Source organism: Pseudozyma flocculosa, assembly GCF_000417875.1.
Source record: "Pseudozyma flocculosa PF-1 unplaced genomic scaffold scaffold00005, whole genome shotgun sequence".
NCBI lineage: Eukaryota > Fungi > Basidiomycota > Ustilaginomycetes > Ustilaginales > Ustilaginaceae > Pseudozyma > Pseudozyma flocculosa.
This window is the reverse complement of record NW_006920873.1, coordinates 777033-800501: the sequence shown is the minus strand read 5'-3', so window position 1 is coordinate 800501 and position 23469 is coordinate 777033. Positions and strand designations below refer to the sequence as shown.

Below are 23469 nucleotides of genomic sequence, written 5' to 3'. Positions count from 1 at the left end.
AGCCCGACGCGCTCATGCCCCAGGCGTCGCTGTCGTAGTCCTTTTCGCCGCCGCGTCGGCCCGTGAGCGAGTCGGTCGAGTCCATGGCGGGCATGTAGCCCTTGGGGCCGCCGGTGCTGTAGACGTCGGTGGGGGGCGGGTAGTAGTCGTGGTGATCGGGATACGACATGGATGCGCGGGGCGTCTCGTCGTCGAGCGCGTAGGTGCTGGTGCGGTGGCCGTTGGCAAAGGGGTCGATGTAGGCGCTCGTCGAGGGGCGCGGCGGCGCGATCGGAAGACTCTCAAACGAGTTGGGGTAGGGCGAGGGCGAGTGGTGGGTCGAGAGGCGGTGAGGGGGAGGGAGGCCTGTCGTCGATGGCAGGGGGACGTTGAGACGAGGGCAGTGGGGGCAAAGGGGATGGGGTCGCAGACGAGGTCGACGATGGGGAGGTTAAGGGAGGTGCAAGGACAGCGTGCAGGTCAGCGTCCGTGCAAGGAGGACGAGGATGGCAGCAGACGGTCAGCTGCGGCAGGCGGGGGTGGCCGGCCCAAGGCTGGTGGACATGCCTGGCTGGCCGACGAGCGATCCGGCCATCCAGCCGTATCACGACCAAGCCAGAGAGGTGTGGCCAGCGAGGCGGGGGGATGGTGCAGGCCAGGCCAAGCAAGTACGGTGGTACGGTGTTGCTGCGCGCCGACTGCGCCAAAGTCGGCGAAGACGTGTGGACCCTAGCCTAGCCGATGCTCCGACCACGCTGGCCGGTGCAGCGACCCGGCGTCATGGCACCAGCGCGGCAAGCCAGCAGAGGCCAGGACCGGACCAGGAGCGGCGAAGACGACATGCGGTAGCGCCAAGAAGGACTAGACGGGCCGTCGAAGCACGCACGCCGGCCTTAGAGGTGGCACGCCGAGGGAGTGGGTGGCGAGCACGTCTAGCCAACGGGCTCAGCAAGATGCGCCCGGCCGGTCAGGCTAAGACGCTGCCAGGTACCGCCGCCGCCCAGAAATTCCACGGCCAAGGGGTCAGACAAGCAAGCAGCAGGCAGGCAAGACTGCGGTAGCCAGCTCAAGCCAAGCCAAGGCGAGGCCAAGAGGCGTCCGAGAATAGACCGTGGAGAAGGGGCAGGCAGGGCGACCGCGGTGCGAAGGTCGAAGGACGAGCGAACGGGGGCTGTGCCGACCGACGCTGCCAAGCGCCGGCAACAGGGGCCGCGTTCTTGGCGGACAAGACGCGGCCGCCGACGCCGCTGCTGCTGTCGTCGACCAAGGCCGGCAAGCGACTGCGCGTGGTCGCGTACGCTTCATCTCTCCTCGCCGCTCGTAGTTCGTCCTGCTGCGGCACAGGCGGCGTGGTAGGTACCGTAGGCAGGGATCTAAACCACCTCTGGCAGTCGATGCGACGCCGCGTGCTGCGATCGAACCCGTTGGCCCTCGGCCTAGCCGTTCATCCGCGCTGCCTCTGCACAGACAGTCTGGACGATGCGCTGCAGATACAGAGCCGGTGCGGCGACAGCGACAGCGACTCCACGCCACACCACTCACCCTGTGCGTCATCCCAGTAATCGGTGGTGTCGGCATCGAGGAGCTCCGGAGGCCCGGTGAGTGCGCGAGTCTCGTCATCGGCATCGTGCGATAGCGGCCGGGGTGGCATGCTGGTCTCCGGCCTGGCGTGCTGGCTAGGAGAAAGGGGGTCCTGACGATACGTCGGTGCGTCTAGCAAGAGGAGCAAGTCGTCGTGAACGGTCCGATACGCAATCCGGTAGAAGATGCTGGCCGATTGTTTGGTCGTTCGTCGCTGTTCGTCGTTTCGTTGCTGCGGTCGTTATGGAGTCGTGGATAGAGGACGTGGTGGGCAGGCAAGGATGCTGGATTGAAGTGAATGAGATCGAGCGGGCCCGACATCCTGCAACGCCCACGCTTCGGCCGCCGGCTAAGGCGTTGGCCTGGCTTTGGATGTTCAACCCTGGTCCAGGAAGCAGCAGCAGCAGCAGCAGCAGCAGCACCAAACAGGCAGGTCAGCCTGCTTGCCTGCCTTTGGTCTGCGGCACAGCTAGAGCAAGCAGGATGAGGCCCGCCTGCAGACCAGGCCTCGACTCGTTCCTGGCTCGCCGCGCTGGCGAAAAGGAGGTCAGCAAAGGGCAAGCAGCCAGGAGGACCTGCCTGCCTGCCTGTCTGGCTACAGCTAGTAGACCAACACCGGCCCGACCGCCAACATCAACAGCCCCTGAGACGCCCTCGGCTGGCCGGCGCCACGGCCACGCGCGTCAGGCCACGGTCTAGGCCCAACTCATCGATCCCGTGCGAGAAAGGTCAGGGTCGCTGCGGAACCGAAACTCGAGCTGGCGGTTGGCGGGCTGGGCTGGCGGCCATTTTTTCGTGCGCCCTAACCCACCGCTCCTCTGCGCTGCGTTCTTCCGAGGCCATCAGGACGGCTGCAGCCCGGCGCTCCTACTGGCTAGCTGACACCATCCCATCGCATCGACTCGGGGCCTCCACTGCGTACAAGGTCACCTCTCCTTCTTCGCTCCCCGTGCAACTCCTCGCCTTACCTCGGCGACACCACAGCACGCGACACCATGCTGCGACAGCTCTTCAACACGGCGGCGCTTCGGCCCGCCACGGCTCGACTCGGCCAGGCCGTCAGCACCAGCGGGCCATCGACAGCCTCGACTTCGTACCTCGTCAACGCCGCGCACCGCCACATCTCCTCCTCCGCGATCCGTCCGAACAAGGAAGGTGGGAACAGCAGCGGTGGCGATGACGCTCCGACGCCACCTGCCACCGCACAGATCGATGCCGCATCGATGCCCACACCAAAGTCGCCCGCAGACGCACCAACGGCCGCCGACGCTGTCGCAGGCGCACCCGGTTCCGCACCGGCGTCCGAAGCATCCGCATCGACACCGGAGCTGGCATCTGCCGTCACCTCATCCACCGCACCGGCAGGCCGACCGGCCCCCTCTGCCAGCCTCGACGACATCCTCGCCTCCGCCGGCTCGTCGGCCATGTCTCTGCCCGGAATGGACGCTTCCTCCACGACGACGCCGGAGGGAACGACGACGACGGCGACGTCAGAAGAATCTCGCGGGTTCAGGGGTGGTGCGCTGCGCGCCGAGATCCGCTCGCGCTACGCCGACACGCCGGCGCACAAGCTGCACGTGCGCACCTCGCGCAACAACACCATCCTCACCCTCACCAACCCCGAGGGCGAGCCGCTGGCCTCGTCGTCGGGCGGCAGCGTCGGCTTCAAAAAGGCTGCCCGCAGCGGCTACGAGGCCGGCTACCGCGCCGCCTTCAACATGTTTGCAAAGATTGGCGAAAAGCGCGACGCTTGGGGCATTCTCAACCTCGAGGTCTTCTGGAACGGCTTCGGACAGGGCAGGGAGGCCGTCTATCGCGCCCTGCTCGCCGGCGAGGGCCAGGCCACCCGGCAGCTCGTGCTCAAAATGACCGACAAGACGCCCGTCAAGGTCGGCGGCGTCCGTCCCAAGAAGCGGAGAAGTGAGTTGCAGCTCTCCATTGTCGCCGTGGTCAGAGGGTGCCCGGTGTGCTGACCGTCTGTCATCGTCCACTCGCCGCCCCTTTCTGCAGTGCTCTGAACGCCCTTGCGGCTCGGCTCCTGTCAACCTCGCTCGGTCGCACGCCACGCCGCCACGCCACGCTTTGGTTCTGCAGTAGAAGCGACTGGCCGTCTGGCCCGTGCAATCATTGCCCCTGTTCACTTGCTCGCCGAGCTACGGTGCTACGTGGTCCGCCCGCCACCCATCGTCTGTCGCTCCTCCCATCATCCGGACGCAGGCGTCTTCCTGCCCGTCTGTCTGCCTGGCTGTGTGCGGGCCAATTCAGTCGCTGCAGCCTCTTTGTTGGCCTCGCCGCCCATCACCGACCCCCGGCCAAGAACGCCGGGCTCTGACCTCTCCAGCTCACGTCCTCCCTGACCGCACCAATGTGGCGCGGCGGCGGCAGCGGTGAGACGGTGCCCGTCGTCGTCGTGGCGCGCCTCGCCCCGCCAGCGTTGCTCAGCGGCGTCTCAGAACGCTCGGTCGCCTTGTCCGGCGAGAGCCTCGACGCGGCGGCCGCGGCCGACGCAGTCGTCGCGGAGGTCGCCCCAGTCTTCCGGCCCGCGCTCGGTGTGCTCGGCGCCGCTTGTCCCGGTGCCGGCGTCGGCGTCGGCGTGCCCTTGGCCGCGTTGGCGGCGGCGAGCAGCGATGCGTTGGTTGTCGTCGACTGCGCCAGCAGCGGCGCTATCGTCGGATCAATCTTCTTCTCAAAGCCCCTGTCTTCGCCGCCGTACCACGTCGGCACGCTCCAGAGCCGCCCACCGAGGCTGAGGAACTCACGCTTGCCCTTGTTCCAGGTGCGCGGCTCCTTCTTCTTGTCCATCGACGCCGACGCCTGGAAGGTGATGGGGATCTTGGAGATGGGCAGGATCGGAGGGCCGCCACGGCTGCTGGGCAGGGGCGGGTAGCGGAAGCCTGGGTTCTTGGCCGTGCCCGCCTTGGCAGACAGGTCGCTGACGTGGGTGCGCGTGCCGCTGGCGTCCTGGATCTTGACCGTGGCCACGGCCGCCGACTGCGCCGCCCGCTTGCCAGAGCCCTCGCCGCCCGACCTGCCCACCTGCGGCGAGGCTCTAGCCGAGGACGTGGTGTTGCCAAACGTCGTCGGCGTCGACCCTGCTTCTGGCAGTGCGCTTGCCGGCAGCTCGTAGACCGGCTTCTGTCCCCTGTTGCGATGCGGCGAAAGGCACGGCGATGGCCGAGACGTCAGTCGAGCCGGTCAGGTCGCTCACTTTTCGAGCATCAAACATAATGTGCCCGCCGCGGGCGACTGCCACTCACTTTGTCAGGCCCTTTCTCCATCCTCGTCCCGGACCAGGAGCACCTCGCGCCTTGTGGCTCTTGCGCCGCTTGGCGGCGGGCAGCGCATCGAGCTCCTCCTTTGTCATGCGCGCCGCCTCTTCCTGGCGCGCTGCCGCCGCCCTCTTGCCCGTGAGGATCCTGGCCCGTTCCGAGGGCGTGCCGCGCGGGCTCTCGGTTGATCCGCCTTCCCTGGCGTTCGACGAAGGTGTTGGCGAGGGCGAGGCGGCGTCAGCGTGGCCTTTTGGTGCTCTTGGCTTGACGGTGATCCGGCTGCGCTTGGGCGATACCTGGTTGGACGTGGTGGCGGGCGGTGCGGGCATCTCGTCTTCCAGCTCGTCGAGCTCTGCAACGTGGAAGCAGGTAAGAGCGTAGGAGAGGTGGGCAGGAGTGGGCAGGTCGTGGTGGTCAGAGACGGAGTGGACGTGGAGCGATTTGGTGATGATCCTCGCCGGCCGCTACTCACCGTCGAGCTCGTCGCCCTCGTCTTCCTCATCGACCTCCTCATCGTCTTCGTCGTCATCGTCTTCGGACGCTGGTTCCGAGGTTCCGGCAAGAGCTGCTTGCTGCTGGTGCAGCTGCAGCTGCTGTGGGGATGCTGCGTCGTCCTCGTCCATCTCGTCTGGCCCTCTGGCGTTGGAGAGCGGAGAGGCCGTCTGGCGAGGTGTCGAGGCGAGCGGGACCCTAAGCTTGACCTTCATGGTGGCGGGCGTGGCCGGGCGTGCTTAGGCGTGGAAGGAGTGCAGGCGGAGAGAGGTAGGCCGCGAGCACCGGTGGTTCGCTGCACGCTATCTCGGACTGGCTAAGTCGATCCGGCCTGAGATGACGGGCGACTAAGCCGACTTTGCCTCGGCGAGAGCGATGCCCTCTGAGTGGTGCGCTGTTGCTACGGACGGGTCAGGACAGACGAGGCCGGCTCGAGAGGACGGCAGTCGGCGCGGATCGGACGGGCGGTGTCCAGGATGGGCAGCAGACCAGAGCAGAGCGGAGCGCAGCGGGGCGGAGCTGGATGGGTAGCAGGCGACTGAGGGAGCGGCGGTCGGGAGGAGGCAGTGTAGCGCAGGCGATGCGATCCTGCGAGAGCTGCCGAGGGCGGGTGCAGCCGGTGTCGAGGTGGGGGAGAGGGAGCGCGGGCCGGGTTCAGAGCAGTGGTGATGATGGTGATGGTGATAGCGATAGCGGCAGGCGTTGGGTTGCGTTGCGTTGGGTGGCGTGGCGTGGCAGCGGTGCTCCGCTCGAGCCCAGCTTGCTCCGGGTTGGGCGGCTGAGGTGCAAACCTGGCCGATGATGGTCTGTCGGCCCATGAGCAGCGCCGCACCCTCTCTTCTCCTTCTCGCTCTCTCTGACTCTGGCCGCCTGCATGTCAGCCAGAGACGAGGCTCGCGCCGCGTCGGGCAGGCACCTTTTTCGCTCCAACCGCCCGCCTGCCTCTGCCAGCTTCATGACGGCCTGCTGCCCGCCCAGCTTCATCTTTCCGGCCAGCATGCCTCGCCCTTCCGCCCCTCCTTCGGTTCCCGATCGGCCTTTCCCAGCTCGAAAAGGCATGGCCAGCTCGACGCCATCTTCGCCGCCCCTACACCGTAGCTGCTGGCCTACGTGCGATCACACTTCGCACCAGGCCTGCTCGACGTAGAAGAGGCTTTTCGAATGTCGACGCCAAGATGGAGGTTACAATTACAGAATGACGAGCGGTCGAAGCGGAGCGACCTCAGTACTTTTGCCTTGTCGAGTAGTCTGACGAGCGGCGACAGGAAACCAGCAGCACAGGCGGATATAGCGGTTGGCCAGCAGTGTCAGCGATGCCATCGAAGCGGCATGACGAGACGACGGGCAGACATGGCACGCCACCGCGCACGATGCTCACCTCGGGGGCTGACGACCAGACCGCGACCCTTGCTCGCACCGCGATAAACGACCTCGACAATGTCGATCAGCTCTTGCTTGTCCGTCATGGCCCAGTTGCTGCCAGGGCGGGGTCGAGTATGACAACGGCCAGAGGCAGGTCGAGGAGTTGATACGGGTTAGCTCTCCCAGCGCGCTTCGACATCCCCAACGGGCACGGGACTGCTCACATCTTGTTGTTGTTGCCCGTCCCGAGGTCGATCATGATGTGCTTGTTGCGGTAGAAGAACATGACGGCGCAGGGGTCGTACAGCTCGTACATCTGGAGGAGCGCCGCACTCGCCGGTCGTCGGTAGGCGGTCAGTAGCCGCCCCCTCTCGTCGCCGCGGTATTCTGTTGGAGCCCCATTGCCAATGGCCCGCCAAGATGCGCCCGCATGCTCACCTTGTTGAAGTCTGGCACCTGCGTAATGTCGACCAGGTAGATGACGGCGAAGTTCTGCACCGCCGTCGAGATCTTGTACAGTGTCTCGTCCATCTGCATGCACACCGGGTCCTGCGGAGCGTCAAGGGAGCAGACGAGATCTGAACGTCAGCACTCGCTTCAGACGGCCATCGCACGGTCCCGGGTAGAAGATCGCGCGGCGCCTCACGTGGTCGTGGCCAAAGCGGATGACGACCACCCGGTCCTCTTCCGACAGGATCGCCTGGTCGACGTGCCAGCCTGCGGTTGCGGCGGATGAAGATGGCGAAGGGGGGGATCGGGGTGATCAGTGAATGCGCCGACATGCGCGCGGACATCGCCACAGCTCATCGAATGCTCACCGGAGGGCAAGTGAGGAAGCAGGTACGACATGCTGCTTGCGGGCTCGCGACCTCGGAACGCTCAGGTGATGTCGTGCCTCGCTCTGGACAGGGGACGCTGGTTGCCTGCCGCAGTGCGATCCGAGTAGACTGTTCAGTTGGTGCCGCAAACCCGTCGCCGAGGTCCTAGGTCTTTGAAGAAAAGAGGTGTCGAGATGATGGTGATGATGGCGAGGACGGCGGTGGAAGGCGCGAGGTTGGACTTGGCAGCAAAAGGCTTCTGTGCGCTCCCATCTTCTCGCACCTCAACCTCCACCTGGCTGGGTGCTACAGACGCGCTGAGGCAGGCGAGAGATGCAGGACCCCCCTGCTGCAAGAAAAGATGAAGGCATCAGCATCATCAGTGGCTCTGGCATCAGCATCAGCATCAGCATCAGCATCAGCATCAGCATCAGCATCAGCAGTGGCATCAGCTTCAGCAACAGCATCAGCAGTGGCTAAGGCATCAGGCCCACACCAAGGCAATTGGAGTGACATGCTCTGCACACCCTCTGCCACCACCTGTGCAACACTATGGGACTCAAAGGGAACATTGCAAAAGATGAGATTGAGGTGGCTGCTGAGATGGGCATGTCTGCAGAAGAGGCTGCCAGACTGCTAGCGTGGCACAACAAGCAAGAAGGTGCTTGCAGCAGGAACCATCAAAGAGGCAGACAAGGCAATGGAGCTATTGATGCCCTGGTCTGGGTCCAGATGGCTGCATGCAGGCCCACAAACCTGGTAAGTGGTCTCAACTGCGGCTTCGGACTTGGCAGCCAATGCATATGCATGCCTCCTGCAATGCATCTGGATAAGGAAGTGATGCATACCTTCTGTCATTTTCCAAAGCAAACAGCAGCCGACAATGATGGGGCCAATACAGAGGAGCTTCCAGAACACAAGGCCAATGCAGTGCGCTCTCTCCTGCCGCTGGGCAACGATGCAACGCCCCTGGCGCTTGCCACCATCCTCCACAGCACCCACTCCCTTGCCACGTGGTTTGAGGAACAAGGCCAGCTTATTGCACCTGACATGCTCAAGTTAATCCAACCCATTATTTGTTTCAATGCGTGTGCGCTACGCTGGTATCCCGTCGGAGTGCTGGAGAAGTTTTGGGTGACCGATACCCAGATCAACGCTGTCCTTGCGGCGCTGTGGGCGAGCCCTAAGGGGCATGGCCGCAAACGTCTTTTGCCCACCCCTCTCGGTCCTCTCATCCAGCGCCGTCCTCCTCAGCCTTGACTGCCAGGGCACCTGCCTGCCATTGTGGCTGATGGAGGAGGGCAAGGCACAGGACAATGCGCCATTCCTGCGCTGGCGTCAGCTGACAATCCAGCTTACAGGATACAACAACGACAGCAACCCAGCCTTCCTCGTCTGGGGTCAGGCAACGGGCTGCAAGCTATGCAACTGCATCGGTGAAGAGCAGCCTGCGCGCATTGCAATTCCCAGCTGCAAGGACGGCTGGCTCATCAAGGACCTTGCTGCTATCATTGTCCTCCTCGGCATCCTGCAGGTGTGCCAGCGTAGCGGGCAGGAAGTGAGCGAGTGAAGTGATGGTTTCCAATCAAGGAGGGAGGCGCGCCGCGGAGAGGGAAAAAGATGCCGCGCGCGCCAAGACTCGGAACCGAGCTGCGCGCGACATCCCCCCCTCCCCCCTTCGATGCGGGCGTCTGGACTACGGTACAGGAATGGGCGCGAAGAGGTGGTGGTACTACAGGAGGCGGCGTGAAGAGTGGAGGGTATGTGCGTGAGACGGGAATGAAGGGGCGGACATGCGACGGGGCTGTGTGGAAGACGTTGGGTGTGGTTGGGCTAGGATGAGTGTGGCAGACGGGACAGGGCGTCGACGTTGCCGTGGGCCTTGCCAGCGCGATGGACGAAGGAGAGTGAGTCGAGGAACGGAAGGAGGTATGTGCGTAGGCGCTCGATGCGGGGTGTGAAGAGGCGGCGAGACTTGGAGGACGCTTTGAGGACGGCGCCGAGAGGAGCGTGGTCCGTTACGACGATGATCTCCGGGGCGCCCTCGAGGTAATGGCGGAGTTGGTGCAGCGCCCACGCCAAGCAGGACATCTCGAGTTCGAGGCCAAGGAGTTTGGACTCGGACGCGGAGGTGGGTGTGGAGATGAACGCGATCGGGCGCTCCGTGGGGCTGGGGTGCGCCTGATCGTGGCGGATCAAAAGCTCGGCGTCGGACACGGCGAGATCTTGGGCGACAAGGGTGTAGGCTTGACGGGCGTTGCGCTTGCGCCGTCGCGCTGGGAGGGCGTCAAGGTTGGCGTGGAAGTCGGAGATGGCTTGATCGCACTTGTCCTCACGCAGGTCATCCTCGAACTCCCACGTCGGCATCGGGTCGTTCTTCCACAGGACTCGATACTGCTTGTAGCCTCGGTAGTTTCTCGTTCCGACGATTCGTTCGAGCTCCCATTGTGGCGCTGGGCTGGGGGTGTCGGAAGCGTCATCTTCGCTGTTGTCGACGGCCGAGCTCTCGAGCGGTCTGCCAAAGGGATCCGGGTCCCGCGGGCATGGTTGAAGGTGGGAACGGTCGAAGTGTGGATCGAGTCGTAGAGTCGGAGGTAGGGCGAGTCGGACTCTGTGGTCGGAGAGGACCTGTTCGACCGGGAAGGGTCCGAGAAGGGTGGGGTCTAGGCGGTGTTCGGTGCCTGCCATCGGGACGGGTCTGTCCTTCAGACGTATGAAGACTCTGTCGCCCTCTCTGAGGTCGGGCAGGGGTTGGTGGCGACGATCGAAGCGTTCCTTGGCGGCGGTCTGTGACGAGAGAAGGTTCCGTACGGCCTCCTCGACTCTCGCGCGTGCCTCGACGCGTCGGTCGTCAAGGGCTGCGGTTGACGGAAGCTCGACGCTGTTGGGCTTGTGGATGTAGAGTAGGTCGTCCGGCGAGAAGCCGGTGGCTAGCGAGGGAGTGGCGTTGATCGCCGGCTCTGCCACGTCGAGATCGTCCACCCAGGTGCCCGTCGACTGCAGAGCGAGGGTGCGCAGGACGCGTTTGAGCGTTTGGATGTGTCGTTCGACGGGGTTGGCTTGCTGGTGGTAAGGCGCCGATGGTTGGAGGACGGCGCCGATGCGGGCGGCGAATGCTCGACCGTATTCGCCGATGAACCTGGTGTCGGAGTCGGTGACGATGACTTTGGGGTTCCACCCGCGCCGTAGGACGAGGCGAGAGAAGAGGCGGTAGACGCCGTCCGCCGTGATCGTAGAGGTACACGCGGCGGTCAGCAGCGTTTTGGAGAACATATCGACGATTACGAGGATGGCGTCCAGGCCGTCGATGACGGGCAGCCCGAGGACGAGATCCATCGATAGCGAGTGGAACGCGTGCTTGCACGCCTCGTCGGTGCGCTCGAGGGAAAGCTGGCCGGTCCGGGGCTTGGCTTTCGTGCGCAAGCACGGGGGACAGTTGTCGATGTAGGTGCGGAGAAGCGTGGCGAGTCGAGGGTAGTAGAGTCCGTCGAGTCTGGGGAGCGTTTTCGCTAGACCGAAATGTCCTTGGTCGTGCGCCGCAGCAAGGGCGTCGTGGAGCAGTGCTGACGGAAGGTAGACCTTGCGCTGAGTGCGATGCGGTCCGACGTAGACTACCAGGCCATCTTGGAGGGCGAAGTGATCGTCTGGTCGTGGTCGGCTGCGGCCTGACGTTGTCGGAGTCGTGTCGGGCGCGGGGTGTTCCTCATCGTGCGGTGCCTCGAGTTGAGCCGTGGGTGGCGCGCTTCCGCCTCCCCCGGTCAGGACAGTTGGTGCTTCGACTGCGTCTGACGTGTCTGTCTCGCTGTCGGTGTCCTCGTCGTCGCTCGCGCTCGGCGTGTCTGAGTCGAACCGACCCTGTAGGCGAGCCCGGATGGCGCGTATAGCGGTGTCGCTCGCTTGGCCCTGTCGGATGCGCTCGAGCGATAGTGGCACGGTGGTGGCAGGGGTGATTGACGACAGCGGAAAAGCCTGGGCGGTGGTGTCCTGATGGAGGGCGGCTGCGAACGCTGTTTGAGAGGCGTCGGTGTAGAGGATGAAAGGTCGCGTGTAGTCGGGGAAGGCGAGGGTTGGTGGCGAGCTCAGAGCGTCCTTTAGGTCATCGAGGGCGGCTTGCTGTTCGGGACCCCACTGTAGAGCCACGCGTGAGGCCGTCGTGCGCTGATCGTGCTCGTCGACCAGTGACCACTTCTTGTCTCTGTCGCCCACCCGCTTGTACCGGTGCCCTTTGAGCAGTCGCGTCATCGGTAGGGCGCGCTGGGCGTACCTCGGTATGAACTCGCGGTAGTAGTTGAAGAGCCCTAGGACGTGATAGAGGTCCTGAAGCGTCTTCGGAGCTGCGATGTCCCGCACCGCCTGCGTCTTCCTTTGCTGCACTGACACGCCGGCGCTGGACAGTTGTCGCCCGAGGAGCGCGAGCGAGCGGAGGCCGAAGTGGCACTTGTCAGGCGAGAAGCGGAGGCCGGCTTGCGTCGCCGCGGTGAGGAGGGTGTCCAGGGCTTCGACGTGCTGTTCGATCGTCTTGGAGAAGACGACGACGTCATCGAGGTAGACGACGGCGTGGATCCATCGTAGCCTTCCGAGGATCCGATCCATGAAGCGTTGGAACCACGCGGGCGCGCCTTTGAGGCCGAAGGGGACGCGTTTGTACTGGAAAAGGCCAGCGGAGCAGATGAAGGCCGTTTTCCACCTGTCGGCCTCCTCGATGTCGAGCTGATGGTATCCGCGGATGGCGTCCAGGCCGGAGAACCATCTGTTGCCGGCGAGCGCTTCGAAGATGTCGTCGATGCGCGGCAGGGGGTACCGGTCGTCTTTGGACACCTTGTTGAGTCCCCGGTAGTCGACGCAGAATCTCCATTTGGCGCCTTGCTTTACGAGTAGGACTGGGAAGGATGCGGGTGAGGTGGACGGTTCGATCACATCCCAGTCGCGTAGCTGCTCGATCTGCGCGCTCTCTATCTTGCGCTTCTCGGGGCTGGAGCGCCTTGGGGCTTCTGGCGTTATCTCCTTGCCTTCGAGCAGTGGTATCGGCATCGCGGTGCCCGGCAGCGTGACGCGACCTGGTCTGCCGTCGAGCGAGAAGGCTTGGCGGTGGCGTCTGAGCAGGCTGACGATCTCTGGATGCGGTTTGCCATCCTGGTTGAGACCAACGTTGAACGCGCCATCGATCTTCTGCGTCGCCGTCGGATCGGGTGCGAGTCTGGCGAGGGGATCCTCCGCAAAGTCGATCGGCGTTGGCGCGATGCTGGGGTCCGCCATGACTTCCTCCTCTGGTGCGTCATCTGTTGCGGAGTCGGTTGGAGGCGATCTCCCTTCTTGTTCATCGGGCGTCTCGCCTACACCGCCGCTAGGTGCGGGACCCCCAGTGCTGGTGTGGCACGTGGCCGAGCTGCTTGGGGAGCCGTCGGGCGTCTGGCGACTCTGGAGGGTGAACGATCCTGCGCCGACTCCTGCGCCGCCGGCGACGAGGGGCAAGGCGGTGCCGAGGCGTGTGTTGCTCCTGATCGTGACGGGGTCGTCGCCGAAGTTGGTTACCATGATAGCGACGGTTACGTCGTCGATCACGGCCGACGGGAGGGCGAGGTTGGTGGTCTCCTCGGCGTCGGTCCACACACTGCTCTGGATGACGTAGTCGGTCGCCGGCCGGAGATGGGCGTCGAAAGGAACCCACGCGTGACATCGCGGTGGAATGGTCGTGTTGCTCTTCGCCGTCAGAGCACGTCCGGCGCGTTTCGAGGTCAGCGGCCTCCCTTTTGTGTCGAAGATAGGGAACGTTGCGCCGAACGCCTCTGCGGAGGCGGAAGGGACGTCGAGCACTGCATTCAGGGCGGTGACTACGTCTAGACCGAGACAAAGGCCCGGGCCGAAGTCGGGGAGGACGTGGAAGTCGGCCTCGGTCGCCAGTTGCACCGGTCGTCCGTGCCTTGTAGCGGGAATGATCAACCGAGAGGTCACCCAGCCTGACGTGTGTCCGGAGCCGACGCCGTCGATGTGGAGCGTCGGGCCGTTGAAGGGCGCCAGGCCGAGCTTGTGTGCAAGTGCCTCGTCGATGACGGAGAGGTTCGCTCCGGTATCGAGGAGTGAAAGTTGTGCGTCGCCGTTGTCCAGGGCGACGTATGCGGTGAGGGGTAGATGTCGCTCGTGGGCGCGGCCTCGGCCCGTGTCGACGGGGGGAGGGACCTCGATGACAGGTGCGGTAGCGTCGAGACCTTTGTGGCGGCTGGCGACTGTGAGGTTGGAAACTTGCGGATCCATGTGGAATGCTGAGGGTCTGGGTCTTGCGCGGGAAGAGTTTGAAAGGCGTCTGATGAGCTCCGGCTTGTACGAGCCGTTCCTATTAACGAGTTCTTGGGGTTGATCGCTCTTCCGGTGGCCTGCGGCGAGCCAGGCTGGTCTTTCTTTGTGGACGTACGGGGCGCTTAGGGCGCGTCTGCGGGCGGGACGAGTCTGTGGTGGTGTCTTCTGGTTCTTGTCGTCTGTGCGGAACTTGTTCTTGGTGGATCTTTCGGGCTCGTCTATCGGGTCGTTGTGTCCGTCGACGTCGTCGGCGGGCGAGGAGTTGGTCGACCAGCGATCAACGGTCATCGTCTGCCTGGCGTCGTTGACATCGGACGTGTCGACCGGCCTGCGGTCGACGTCTGGCGTCTGCTTGGCGCTGCCTAGTTTAGAGACTTCGCGGTCTCGTCGCCCCCCTCGTCCGACGCGGTGAGGTCGTGGTCACTCGTGCTGGGCTCCGTTTCCTCGTCGTCGTCTACGCTGAGGAGGTTGAATCCGTATGCCTTCATCGCGCGGATCTCTGCGGCCGCTCGCTCTCCCGGCGTGGTGGGCCTCGTGAGCTGGACGTGCTCGAAGTCGAAGTGATCTTCTCCGCACCTCTTGCACGGCCACTTGAGTTGCACCTCGCGGCCAGACTGTGGGAGGCGGTAGTGACGTGTCTGCTTGCCTCCGACGCTCTTGTAAAAGACGTTCTTTGGGTCGTAGTCGAGCATGATGGACTGGCGTGCGACCGACGACGGGGAGGCGTTGGACGACTGCGACGAGGGCGGTGATCGTCTCGGCGTCGTGGGCTGAGAGGGGGCGGACCCCAGTTGCTGTGGCGTCGACTGCTGACGCTTCTTCAACGCCATCCGGTCTGCCTCGGCTTCCTTCCAGGGGCTCTCTTGGGCGCGGAGCTGGATGAGGAATTCCTCCGGCGTGGAGTTGGAGTCGATCTTGGTGCGCATCAGGCACTTCAGCGTCGGTGGCAGGCCGTTCATGAGCTCGAAGACGAGGTCGGCATCTCGCCACTCGGGGTGGGCGGCCTTTAGCAGCGCGAGCTTGTTGAAGTAGTAGCGCGGGGCCGGCTCCGACTGCCAGTCCCAAGCGCGCTCGCTGGCACGTAGACGGGCGGCGTCGTAGTCCTGGCGGAACGCCTTGCTAAGCGCGTCCTTCCACTGGTACCAGCCCAGCCGCATGCCGGAACGCTGCGATATCGGCATGTACTGGAACCATTCGGCCGCGGAGTCTTTGAAGCAGAGCGGCAGCACGTCGATGATGGCCAAGACGTAGTCTGGGTCGTAGTCGTGGTGCGCGAGGAGGCTCTCGACGCGGTTGACAAAGTAATCGAGGTTCTCGGGCGCTCCGTCGAAGGTTCCGATCTGCTCGGCCTTGACGTTGAACCTGCGGCCTGATGAGGGCGCGATGGTCGAGGCTGAGGCGGCGCGGGTCGGCTGTATGCTCGGCTGTGCAGCGATCTCGTCGTCGTCGTCCTCGTCGACGAAATGCGCTGAGCGGCTGGGGTAGCCGGCCGCGGCCGCGGAGTCGTAGCGGAACGCTGGCGTGGATGCAGTCCTTTCCGGACGGGCCAGGCCTGGGCCCGGCGAGCGGGTGCTGTACCTTGGTGCCGGGGTTGTTTCTCGGCCATGATTGGAGGTGTCGCGGCCGACCGGCTTGAGGTGCGGCGGAAGAGGCCTGTCACGATAGGGAATGGTGGCGGGGTCATGGGGATTGAGGTCGTCCGTTTCCTCGTCCGTCGCCTGGAGGTTGTGGCGGGCCAGGATCTCGAGGCGGGACTCGTTGAAGCGGCGACGTTCAGCTTCGAGTTCGCGCTGGGCAGCTTGACGGCGTTCGACGGCGCTCGGTACAGTGGGCGAGTGCGCGGGGTCGGAGTCCGTCTCGAGGGCGGTCAGGCGTTCGGAGAGCGGGCGGATGGCTGCATTCACCGACTTGGTGATGTCCGTCTTCTGTTTGGCCAGGGCCTTGCCGAGGGCTTCCATGAGGTCGGACATCGTGACCGTCTTACCCGCGTCAGAGGTCGCAGAGCGTGTCTGTATGCCTGGCAGCGGTGTGGTGGTGATGTTCGACGAGGAGGAGGAGGGCTCGGGCAGGGGCGAAACGGCGCCGCCCGCGGATGGCGAGGCGTCGTCGTCGGCTTTGGTCTTGGGTGGCATGATGGCGAGGTGGGAAGGGGATGCGGTGGGCGTCGGTGCGGTACAGAGCTCGGTGGTGAAGACAATGTGAGAAGAAGAGAGAGGAGCTCGACACTCTTGTCACCATGTGCCAGCGTAGCGGGCAGGAAGTGAGCGAGTGAAGTGATGGTTTCCAATCAAGGAGGGAGGCGCGCCGCGGAGAGGGAAAAAGATGCCGCGCGCGCCAAGACTCGGAACCGAGCTGCGCGCGACAGCAGGGCGCCTTTGGCCCTGACCTGTGCACCACCATTGTTGACCCTCAAGCTGGTTGCATGATGCTTCAAGCTGCACTGCCAAAGGCCCCACCCTTGGCATCTGAGGCTGCAAGGGCCAAACAGTGCAACCCTGCAATTCTTGGTATCACCTTCAAGTGCAAACAGGAGCTCAAGGACCATGCAGTCTTTGTGAACAAGAGGCCAGCAGCTCTGCTTCATCCACACCCATGCAGCCCAAAGGCACAGGTTGACAAGGAGCACATGCATGTTCGGGTCCAAACTGCTTCAGACCAGCCAAATAAGGCTGAAAGGGAGATAAAGATGGGACAAGGCTTGGAGTAGGGGCACTGCTGATGCTGCTGATGCTGCTGATGCTGCAGATGCTGCTGATGCTGCTGATGATGCGGATGCTGGCACTGCTGCTGATGCGCAAGAGGGTAAGAGCAAGATCAAAAGCTCACACACATGCTTGCAGAGTCTTGCGGACCAAATTTGTGTGCTGCCCAACCCTGGCCTCTGGGGCTTGCACCATCCTCAAACCAGTTTATGCCTTGTCCCACTGTGTGCATCAAGGATCAGGCCCAAGCTGCCCTTGCACGGAGGCCTGCTGCAAGCGGCTGCATCTAGCAGCAACGGTGTGCGCAGTTGCTGCTGCTGCTGCTGCAGTTGACCTGGCTGCACATGAGCGGCTACAGCAGAAGCACTGGTGCACGAAGCGCACAGGGAAGAGACCGCCTGTTGGGAGTCAAAAGACATCGAGAATACTAATGTTACAGAGGCAAGGACGATGGGGTTCGGATTGCGGGGTGATGGAATCTTTGCGCAAGCTCGCTAAGACACGGAGGCGATGCCCCGTTTCCGCCCTTCGTCGTCTCGCCTGCCATCGAGATGGTCGTCCCTGCAGTCAAGACAGAAGGGGAGGTCAGGACAGAGGGAGCAGATGGGAGAAGTTAGCGCGTGTCGGAGCCTTCGACCTGCCAACGAAGGGCGAGGACTCACCTCGACAGGCGGCTCTCGCGCCTCTGCTCGTCGCGCTTGTACCGCTCCTGGTCGATGTCGTGCTGGCGATCTGGCCTCGTCTCGCCCTCCTCCAGCGGCCCACCGTTGCTGAGGTCCATCGGCGCTGTCGTCGAGGACGCCGAGGCCTTGGTGCCGTTGAGCATCTTGGCGGGTGCGCCCATCGGTGGTGCGTTGGGATCGCGCCTCCTGTCTTCAAACTCGCGGATCATTTCTCGCAATCTGAGGTAGCCCAGGTGCATCTGCGAGGCGAAAAGACGGACGAGACGAGAAGAGGTGAGAGGGATGAACAGGGAGAGAGGCGTGTGAATGGGACGAAGCAGGGGCAGAGACGGCGGTCGTACGGAGACGGCGTGCTCACCTTTCCTCCGAAGTGGTCGGCCAGGCGCCTGTCCGAGTCGAGGATACTGAGGTAGGCACCGCAGATGTCGCAGACGCGCAACTTCTGATGTCCACTGGCGCCGCTGTTCTCCTGGAGCTGGTGGAGCTCCCGTTCCTTTGCCGCCTTTTCCTCCTTGAGCGCCTCTGCCTTCTGCAGCTCGGCGAGCGATTCGTCAATCATGCCCTGCTCTCCGAGGCTCTCGACCTCTGCCATGGCGGCGGCGAGTGCGGCCTCGATCTCGCTGATCTCGCGGTTCATGTTGGCGAAGCGTGCGATCTCCTCGGGCGTCTGCTCGAGCCTGCGCTTGTTGGCGTTGATCTTGCGGTCGATGTCCGAGATGAAGGAAAAGATGTTCTGTTCGTGCTCCTTTTCAAACTGCGGGAAGCGCTCGCCCTTGAGCAGCGCCGCCTGGTACTCGTCCTTGTACTTTGGCGTGTGTGACTTGGGGCACACCCCGAGGTCGACTTTTGTGTTGCTAAAGAGGTCGTGCGGGCAGGTGCCGCAGAGAAAGTTGCGGCAGACCTTTGGATCGGTGAAGTGGAGCGTGGCCGTAGCGCTGCCAAACGCCTCGGGCCCCATGAGCCGCTCGAGCAGCATGCGCTGCACCTCGGCCTTGCGTCCCATGTTGCCAGTGCTGTGGGTCGACGAAGGTGCGAGCTGCCAGGCGACGAGAGGCGAAGCGGGACTGGATGCGGGTACAGCGGCGGGCTGGGAAGATGGACGGTGCGCTGGAGTCCGTGATGGCGCAAGGTTGGAGCGAGGCGCGCAATCCGGAGCGTGACAGCAGTTTCGATGCAGGTACGGCCCTAGCCTGAGAAATTGTGGCAGCTGCTGTCGGTGGTGGTGGTGGTGCTTGTGATGGTGGTGGTGGCGATGGTGCAAGAGGGAGCGTCAGAGGTTTGCCTGGCTGCTGCCTGGCCGGGAGATGTGCTGCGCGGGAGGGCGGCAGGCCAGACCGCCATCCCTCTCTGGCCCACATGTCGAGATCCGAGTGCCGAGGCTGCGATTTCTCGCCTTGGATTCAAGTTTCTTCTGGCTTTTCGAGTGCCTGCTGGCGGCAACGGGCTCGCAGGGCCCTGGGCTCAGCACAGTCAAGTGGAGCAGCCTGGCCAGCCAGGAAGCCTTCGCCACCACGGCACTCGACTTCGACCTCGACCTCGACCACGACCACCACATCGACGACCACCACCGACTCCGCCTGCCTCGTGTCCAACCTCTTTGCCCAAGCCTTACGCTCGCCCAGGCGTCCGCTGGCCACCGCTACATCTCCCGCGACGGCTAACGGCAGGCACATCCTTTCAACGACCGAATGGGCGCCAACCAGTCGTCGTCGGCCGGCGGGGCCGGCGCAGCTGGAGGGTCTCGGGCAGCAGCAGGCGATGCCGGAGACGATGCCTTCTTCGACTATTATGAACTGCTCCAGGTAGAGCAGACTGCGACCGTCGACGAGATCCGCAAGTCGTACCGCAAGCTCGCGCTCAAACACCACCCGGACAAGAACCCCGACAACGTAGAGCGCGCCAACAAGATCTTCCACAAGCTGCAGGAGGCCTACGAGATCCTCTCCGACGACCAGGAGCGCGCATGGTACGACCAGAACCGCGACCGCCTCATCAATGGCGATGGTCCCGACTTCGAAGACGAGGAGGCTTTCGACGCCTTCCGCTCCGGCGCATCGGCACCCCCGCCCGCCACCTCGTCGGCCCGCGGCATCACGGCCAAGACCTTGCTCCGCTTCTTTGACCCGGGGCTCGCAAAGGACCTCTCGGACGATGACAACGGCTTCTTTGGTACCTATCGCCGCCTCTTTGAGCGCCTTGCCCAAGAGGAAAAGGTGGCCGCACCGTACCCGGGCGAGGAGCTGCTCTTCCCCTTTCCCGCCGACGACGCCTTCCCCACGTTTGGCTACTCGCACACGCCCTACTCTCATGACGACGTCGCCGTCCATCAGATCCCCGTCAAGGACTTCTACGCCGTCTATCTCAACTTTCAATCGCGTAAGAGCTTCGGCTGGATGGACCAGCACGACCTCCGCGACGCTCCCGAGCGCAGGGTCAAGCGCTGGATGGAAAAGGAGAACAAAAAGGGCCGCGACGCCGCACGCCGCGAGTACAACGACACGATTCGCTCGCTGGCCGCCTTCGTGCGCAAGCGCGACCCGCGCTACAAGGCGTGGCAGCAGTACCAGAACGAAAACGGGCCCAACTCGGCCGCCGGCATCGCGCGCAGGCAGGCCGAGGCGGACCGCATCCGGCAGGAGCGTGAGGACCGCGCCAAGTCGTTCCAGGCGCAGAGCTGGCAGATGGCCAATACCGCCGTCTACAGCGATTCCGAGTTCTCCGGCGGCGACGACGAAGACGAGGACGAAGCGGAAGGCGGCGAAGAGGACGACGCCGAAGGCGAGTACGGATCACAGGACGGAGGAGAGGCTGGCGAGGGGATAGACAGCGATGGCGGCGGCGCGGACGGCATGCAGACGGACGCCTGGGACTGCGTGGCCTGCGACAAATTCTTTCGGTCGGAGGCCGCCTTCCGCAACCATGAGCGCAGTGCCAAGCACCGGAAGGCGGTGGCCGCTCTGCGACGGCAGATGCAGGCAGAGGAGGACGAGCTCGGCCTAGGCATCGATAGCGACGACGACGGCGACGGCGTGCCGTTGGCAGAGGACGTCAGGGCGATGGGCCTGCAGGACTACGGCGACGAAGATGACGACGCCAGCCTTGGAGCTATGCCGGCACCTGGCTCCAAAAAGAAGACGAAAGCCGCCAAGAAGCAGCAGGCCAAGGCGCAGGCGGCCCTGGCCGGCGATACCGCTGAGGATGGTCAGCAGTTTTCCGCAGGCTTCTCAATACCGTCGCTCAGCGCTGCGGCGGGGGCTGCGGCTGCCGCAAGCGGCGGCAGCAAGAGCAAGAAGCAGAAGAAAAAGGACAAGAAGCGCAGGGAGATGCAGGGCGCTGCAGCCGGGATGGGGATGGACGAGGACGGATACTTTGTCCAGGACCTCAACGAGGCGCAGCAAAGGTCGCGTCGTGGCAAGAAACAGGGCGCGCCAGGGTTGAGCGACGACGACGATGCCGACGACGACGATCAAGACGACGGCCGAGGCGGTGACGATGTCCACCACCTAAGCAACGGTGCGGCCCTGTCAGCCGACGCCGCAGCAGAGGAGCCGGAGCTGAAGCCGGACTGGGGGGATTTGGTGGACCCGGTGATCCCGCCGGAGGCGTTTGTCAAGACGGTACCCGGCCCGCTCGCGCCCGGCGAGCGCCCAGCGGGCTCGTTTGACATCTTTGGCTACGGCTCGCTGATCTTCAAGCCGCCGCCCTACATCATCGGGGCGACGCCAGGGTTCATCAAGGGCTTCGCTCGGCGCTTCGCGCAGAGCTCGATCGATCATCGCGGCACGCCGAAGCGGCCCGGGCGCGTGGCCACGCTCGTGTCGGCCGAGGACTGGCACCGGTTCAAGGATGCCGACGATGCGCCCGAGGGCGACATCGTGTGGGGTGTCAGCTATACCATCGCCCCGGAGCACGCCGCGACTGTGCGCGCCTACCTCGACTACCGGGAAAAGAACGGATACACGGCGCAATCAGTCGACATCTGGGGCGTTCGCAAGCGGGGCCAGGGTGCCATAAGCAGCATCGAAGAGGCAGGCCTGGGCAATGCCGACTCGCCGCATCCGACGGCAAACGGCGGGCCAACCCGTACTGGGGAGGACGAGGAAGAGGAGGTCGTGATCGTCAAGGACGCGCTCGTCTACGTCGGCCTGCCAAGCAACCCGGCATTCGTGGGCCCACAGCCGCTGGCGCAGCTGGCGCGGCGCATCCACAGCTGCCAGGGCCCCTCTGGCCGCAACGACGAGTACCTGCTCAACCTGGCCGAGGCGATCCGCAACCTGGCGCCGCAGAGCGTCGATGCGCACCTGTTTGAGCTCGAGCGGCTGGTCCTCGAGCTGCGATCTCAGAGCGGCGATGGGAGCGGGCGAGCTGAGGCCTCGGTCGAAGAGGGCGACGATGCGCCCGAGGCTGGGGCAGCGGCAGGCAAAAAGGGGCGACGTGCCAAGAAGGACCGCAAGCAGGGAGGCGCCGCGGGCGAGCGGTGCAACGTGTGCTCGACGTCGTTCGACTCCCGCTCCAAGCTCTTCAACCACATCCGTGAGACGGGTCACGCGCTAGCAACGGGTGCCGCGATCGCCGACGACGAGGATGCAGGCGGGGCGGGCGGGAAGAAGAAAAAGGGCAAGAGGCGGTAGGTGGTGAGCGTTGATGGCGACGGGGCCTTTCACGACCACATGCGGACCGTCTCGGTGAAGTGGGGTCGGGGATGGGAAAGGGGCGCGTCGGAGGAGGGCTGCAGGGGAACGCTGCCAGATAGGGCAGGCAGCCGCTCACCACTAGCCATTACTCCTGCTGCTTTGCAGCTACATACAAACGTTTAGACGTGCCGCGGCAGGGGCATGCGAGTGCCATCTATGCTATCTTTGCTTGGCTAGCCCTGCTGTTATGCGCCCGATAAAGTACCCGGTCTGCTTACGGTGCCGGGCGTTTGGCATCGATACAGGCGTGCCTTGGCCGTGTCTCCGGTCCCGTCGTACGGAACGGGTTGGCCAAAGGTCGAGACCGAAGCAAGGGGCGGTGGACCGAGGCCGAGGGGCAGGGATACGGCGGTCATGGATCTGGCTGCGGCGTGCACTCGCGGAGGGGTCTCTGTCGCCGAGCGAGGCAGACGAGGACCGCCCACGTTGCTCGTCTACATCGCGGCCCAAGAGCGAGAGCAAGCAAGCAAGCAAGCTGAGGAAGCAAGGAAGCAAAGAAGGGGGGATACCGCTTCCAGCTGCTGGCCGAATCTTGCAACAGCCGACGTAGGTGAAGGCCCAGCTGATTGACGAGGCAGGCAGGCCTTGGACTGAGGCCGCGCGGATTTTGTGGCTTGAAGCAAGCACGGAGCCCTGGATTTAGCGCCATGATACGGTGCATGCTGGCCTGCATTATGCGCTTCATGGCAGGACCAGACGACCTCCGGGAGGGGGGGGCAGCACCAAAAGCAAGCAAGGCGAGAAGATGCTGCCGTGTCCCTGTCGTCTTTAAATGCCCGTCGTCAGAGAGGTCATCTGCGTCGCGCGCGAGCCAACGACGCACCTTGCTTGGCCCCGCGCCTTAGGCCCAGCCACGTCGTTGCGCGTTCGACAGGCCCTTGCCTTGCTCCCGGCGCACCCAAGAGACATCACCGGCCCGGCAACTGTGCCTCGCTCCCCTGTCGAAGCGTGCCGAGCCGTCAGGTGCTCCGACAAGGTTAAGCTTTCAGAGATCCCGTCACCCCTGACGTCCCCGCTTGCAAGCATCTCGTCTCATCTCATCTTGCCTGATCTCGTTTCCCATCTCGTCGCGGCATGTTCAGCTCCGGCGTGCCTTGCACACGGCAGCGGGTATACAGCGGCTACCTTTTACCGTCAGCCTGAGATCTCGTGCGTGCTTTTTGTGCCATGGCGCCGCGGCTGTCGGCGAGCCAGGCCGCCAGACCGCACGGGACCAGACTTTGGTCGACTAGCGGCTCGCTGCCGTAGCAAATTCAGGTCGTCAAGGGCAAGAAACGCGCCTTCGTTCGTCCTGTGGCGTCGCTAGCAAGCAGGCGCCCCGGCCAGCTGCTCCGTGGGACCTCGCCCCGTCTGTCGCTGGTCGCAACGGTGGCCACATTTCTCGAAGCAGCCAATCTCAGGCCCTAGTCACGGCTCCAGCTCCGCTTCAGCACCGGCGCTTGCTCTGTACCTGACTAGTGATGAGGAGGCCATCACACAGTCCCGCTCGATGACGAGCAACGAGCAAAAGGTACAAATAGGCCCAGTCATGAGTCACAGCGATGCCGAGCCCACACTTTCCCAAGCCAACCTTCTCCTGCGCCAGGATCTCCCTC

General features: G+C 64.1%; 8 protein-coding genes across 8 annotated transcripts in view; 2 read left to right on the top strand and 6 right to left on the bottom strand.

Annotated features, from left to right (window-relative positions):
- Window positions 1-169, bottom strand: part of PFL1_02080 (uncharacterized protein) — a gene marked incomplete at both ends in the record, with an annotated part of 1716 nt that extends 1547 nt beyond the window's left edge. The window contains one exon of the mRNA XM_007879591.1: window positions 9-169. Coding sequence (XP_007877782.1) covers window positions 9-169 — 161 coding nt within the window. The remainder of the gene's footprint in view (window positions 1-8) is intronic.
- Window positions 170-2555: 2386 nt separating this feature from the next.
- Window positions 2556-3578, top strand: PFL1_02079 (uncharacterized protein; the record flags this gene model as incomplete). Its single annotated transcript, XM_007879590.1, has 2 exons — window positions 2556-3480; window positions 3571-3578. The coding sequence occupies 2 exons, from the start codon at window positions 2556-2558 to the stop codon at window positions 3576-3578; spliced, it is 933 nt and encodes a 310-aa protein (XP_007877781.1).
- Window positions 3579-3858: 280 nt separating this feature from the next.
- PFL1_02078 (uncharacterized protein) lies at window positions 3859-5536 on the bottom strand (the record flags this gene model as incomplete). Its single annotated transcript, XM_007879589.1, has 3 exons — window positions 3859-4702; window positions 4818-5181; window positions 5302-5536. 3 exons carry the CDS (start codon window positions 5534-5536, stop codon window positions 3859-3861), a joined length of 1443 nt encoding a protein of 480 aa, XP_007877780.1.
- A 1007-nt stretch (window positions 5537-6543) lies between these two features.
- Window positions 6544-7532, bottom strand: PFL1_02077 (uncharacterized protein; the record flags this gene model as incomplete). The annotated part of the gene is made up of 6 exons (XM_007879588.1): window positions 6544-6569; window positions 6700-6797; window positions 6908-6999; window positions 7122-7232; window positions 7330-7400; window positions 7502-7532. 6 exons carry the CDS (start codon window positions 7530-7532, stop codon window positions 6544-6546), a joined length of 429 nt encoding a protein of 142 aa, XP_007877779.1.
- Window positions 7533-9334: 1802 nt separating this feature from the next.
- On the bottom strand, window positions 9335-14083 carry PFL1_02076 (uncharacterized protein; the record flags this gene model as incomplete). Its single annotated transcript, XM_007879587.1, has 2 exons — window positions 9335-13769; window positions 13911-14083. The coding sequence occupies 2 exons, from the start codon at window positions 14081-14083 to the stop codon at window positions 9335-9337; spliced, it is 4608 nt and encodes a 1535-aa protein (XP_007877778.1).
- Window positions 14084-14157: 74 nt separating this feature from the next.
- PFL1_02075 (uncharacterized protein) lies at window positions 14158-15927 on the bottom strand (the record flags this gene model as incomplete). The annotated part of the gene is made up of 1 exon (XM_007879586.1): window positions 14158-15927. The coding sequence occupies one exon, from the start codon at window positions 15925-15927 to the stop codon at window positions 14158-14160; it is 1770 nt and encodes a 589-aa protein (XP_007877777.1).
- Window positions 15928-16991: 1064 nt separating this feature from the next.
- On the bottom strand, window positions 16992-18183 carry PFL1_02074 (uncharacterized protein; the record flags this gene model as incomplete). The annotated part of the gene is made up of 3 exons (XM_007879585.1): window positions 16992-17058; window positions 17160-17419; window positions 17539-18183. The coding sequence occupies 3 exons, from the start codon at window positions 18181-18183 to the stop codon at window positions 16992-16994; spliced, it is 972 nt and encodes a 323-aa protein (XP_007877776.1).
- Window positions 18184-18868: 685 nt separating this feature from the next.
- PFL1_02073 (uncharacterized protein) lies at window positions 18869-21811 on the top strand (the record flags this gene model as incomplete). The annotated part of the gene is made up of 1 exon (XM_007879584.1): window positions 18869-21811. One exon carries the CDS (start codon window positions 18869-18871, stop codon window positions 21809-21811), a length of 2943 nt encoding a protein of 980 aa, XP_007877775.1.
- Window positions 21812-23469: the final 1658 nt, after the last annotated feature.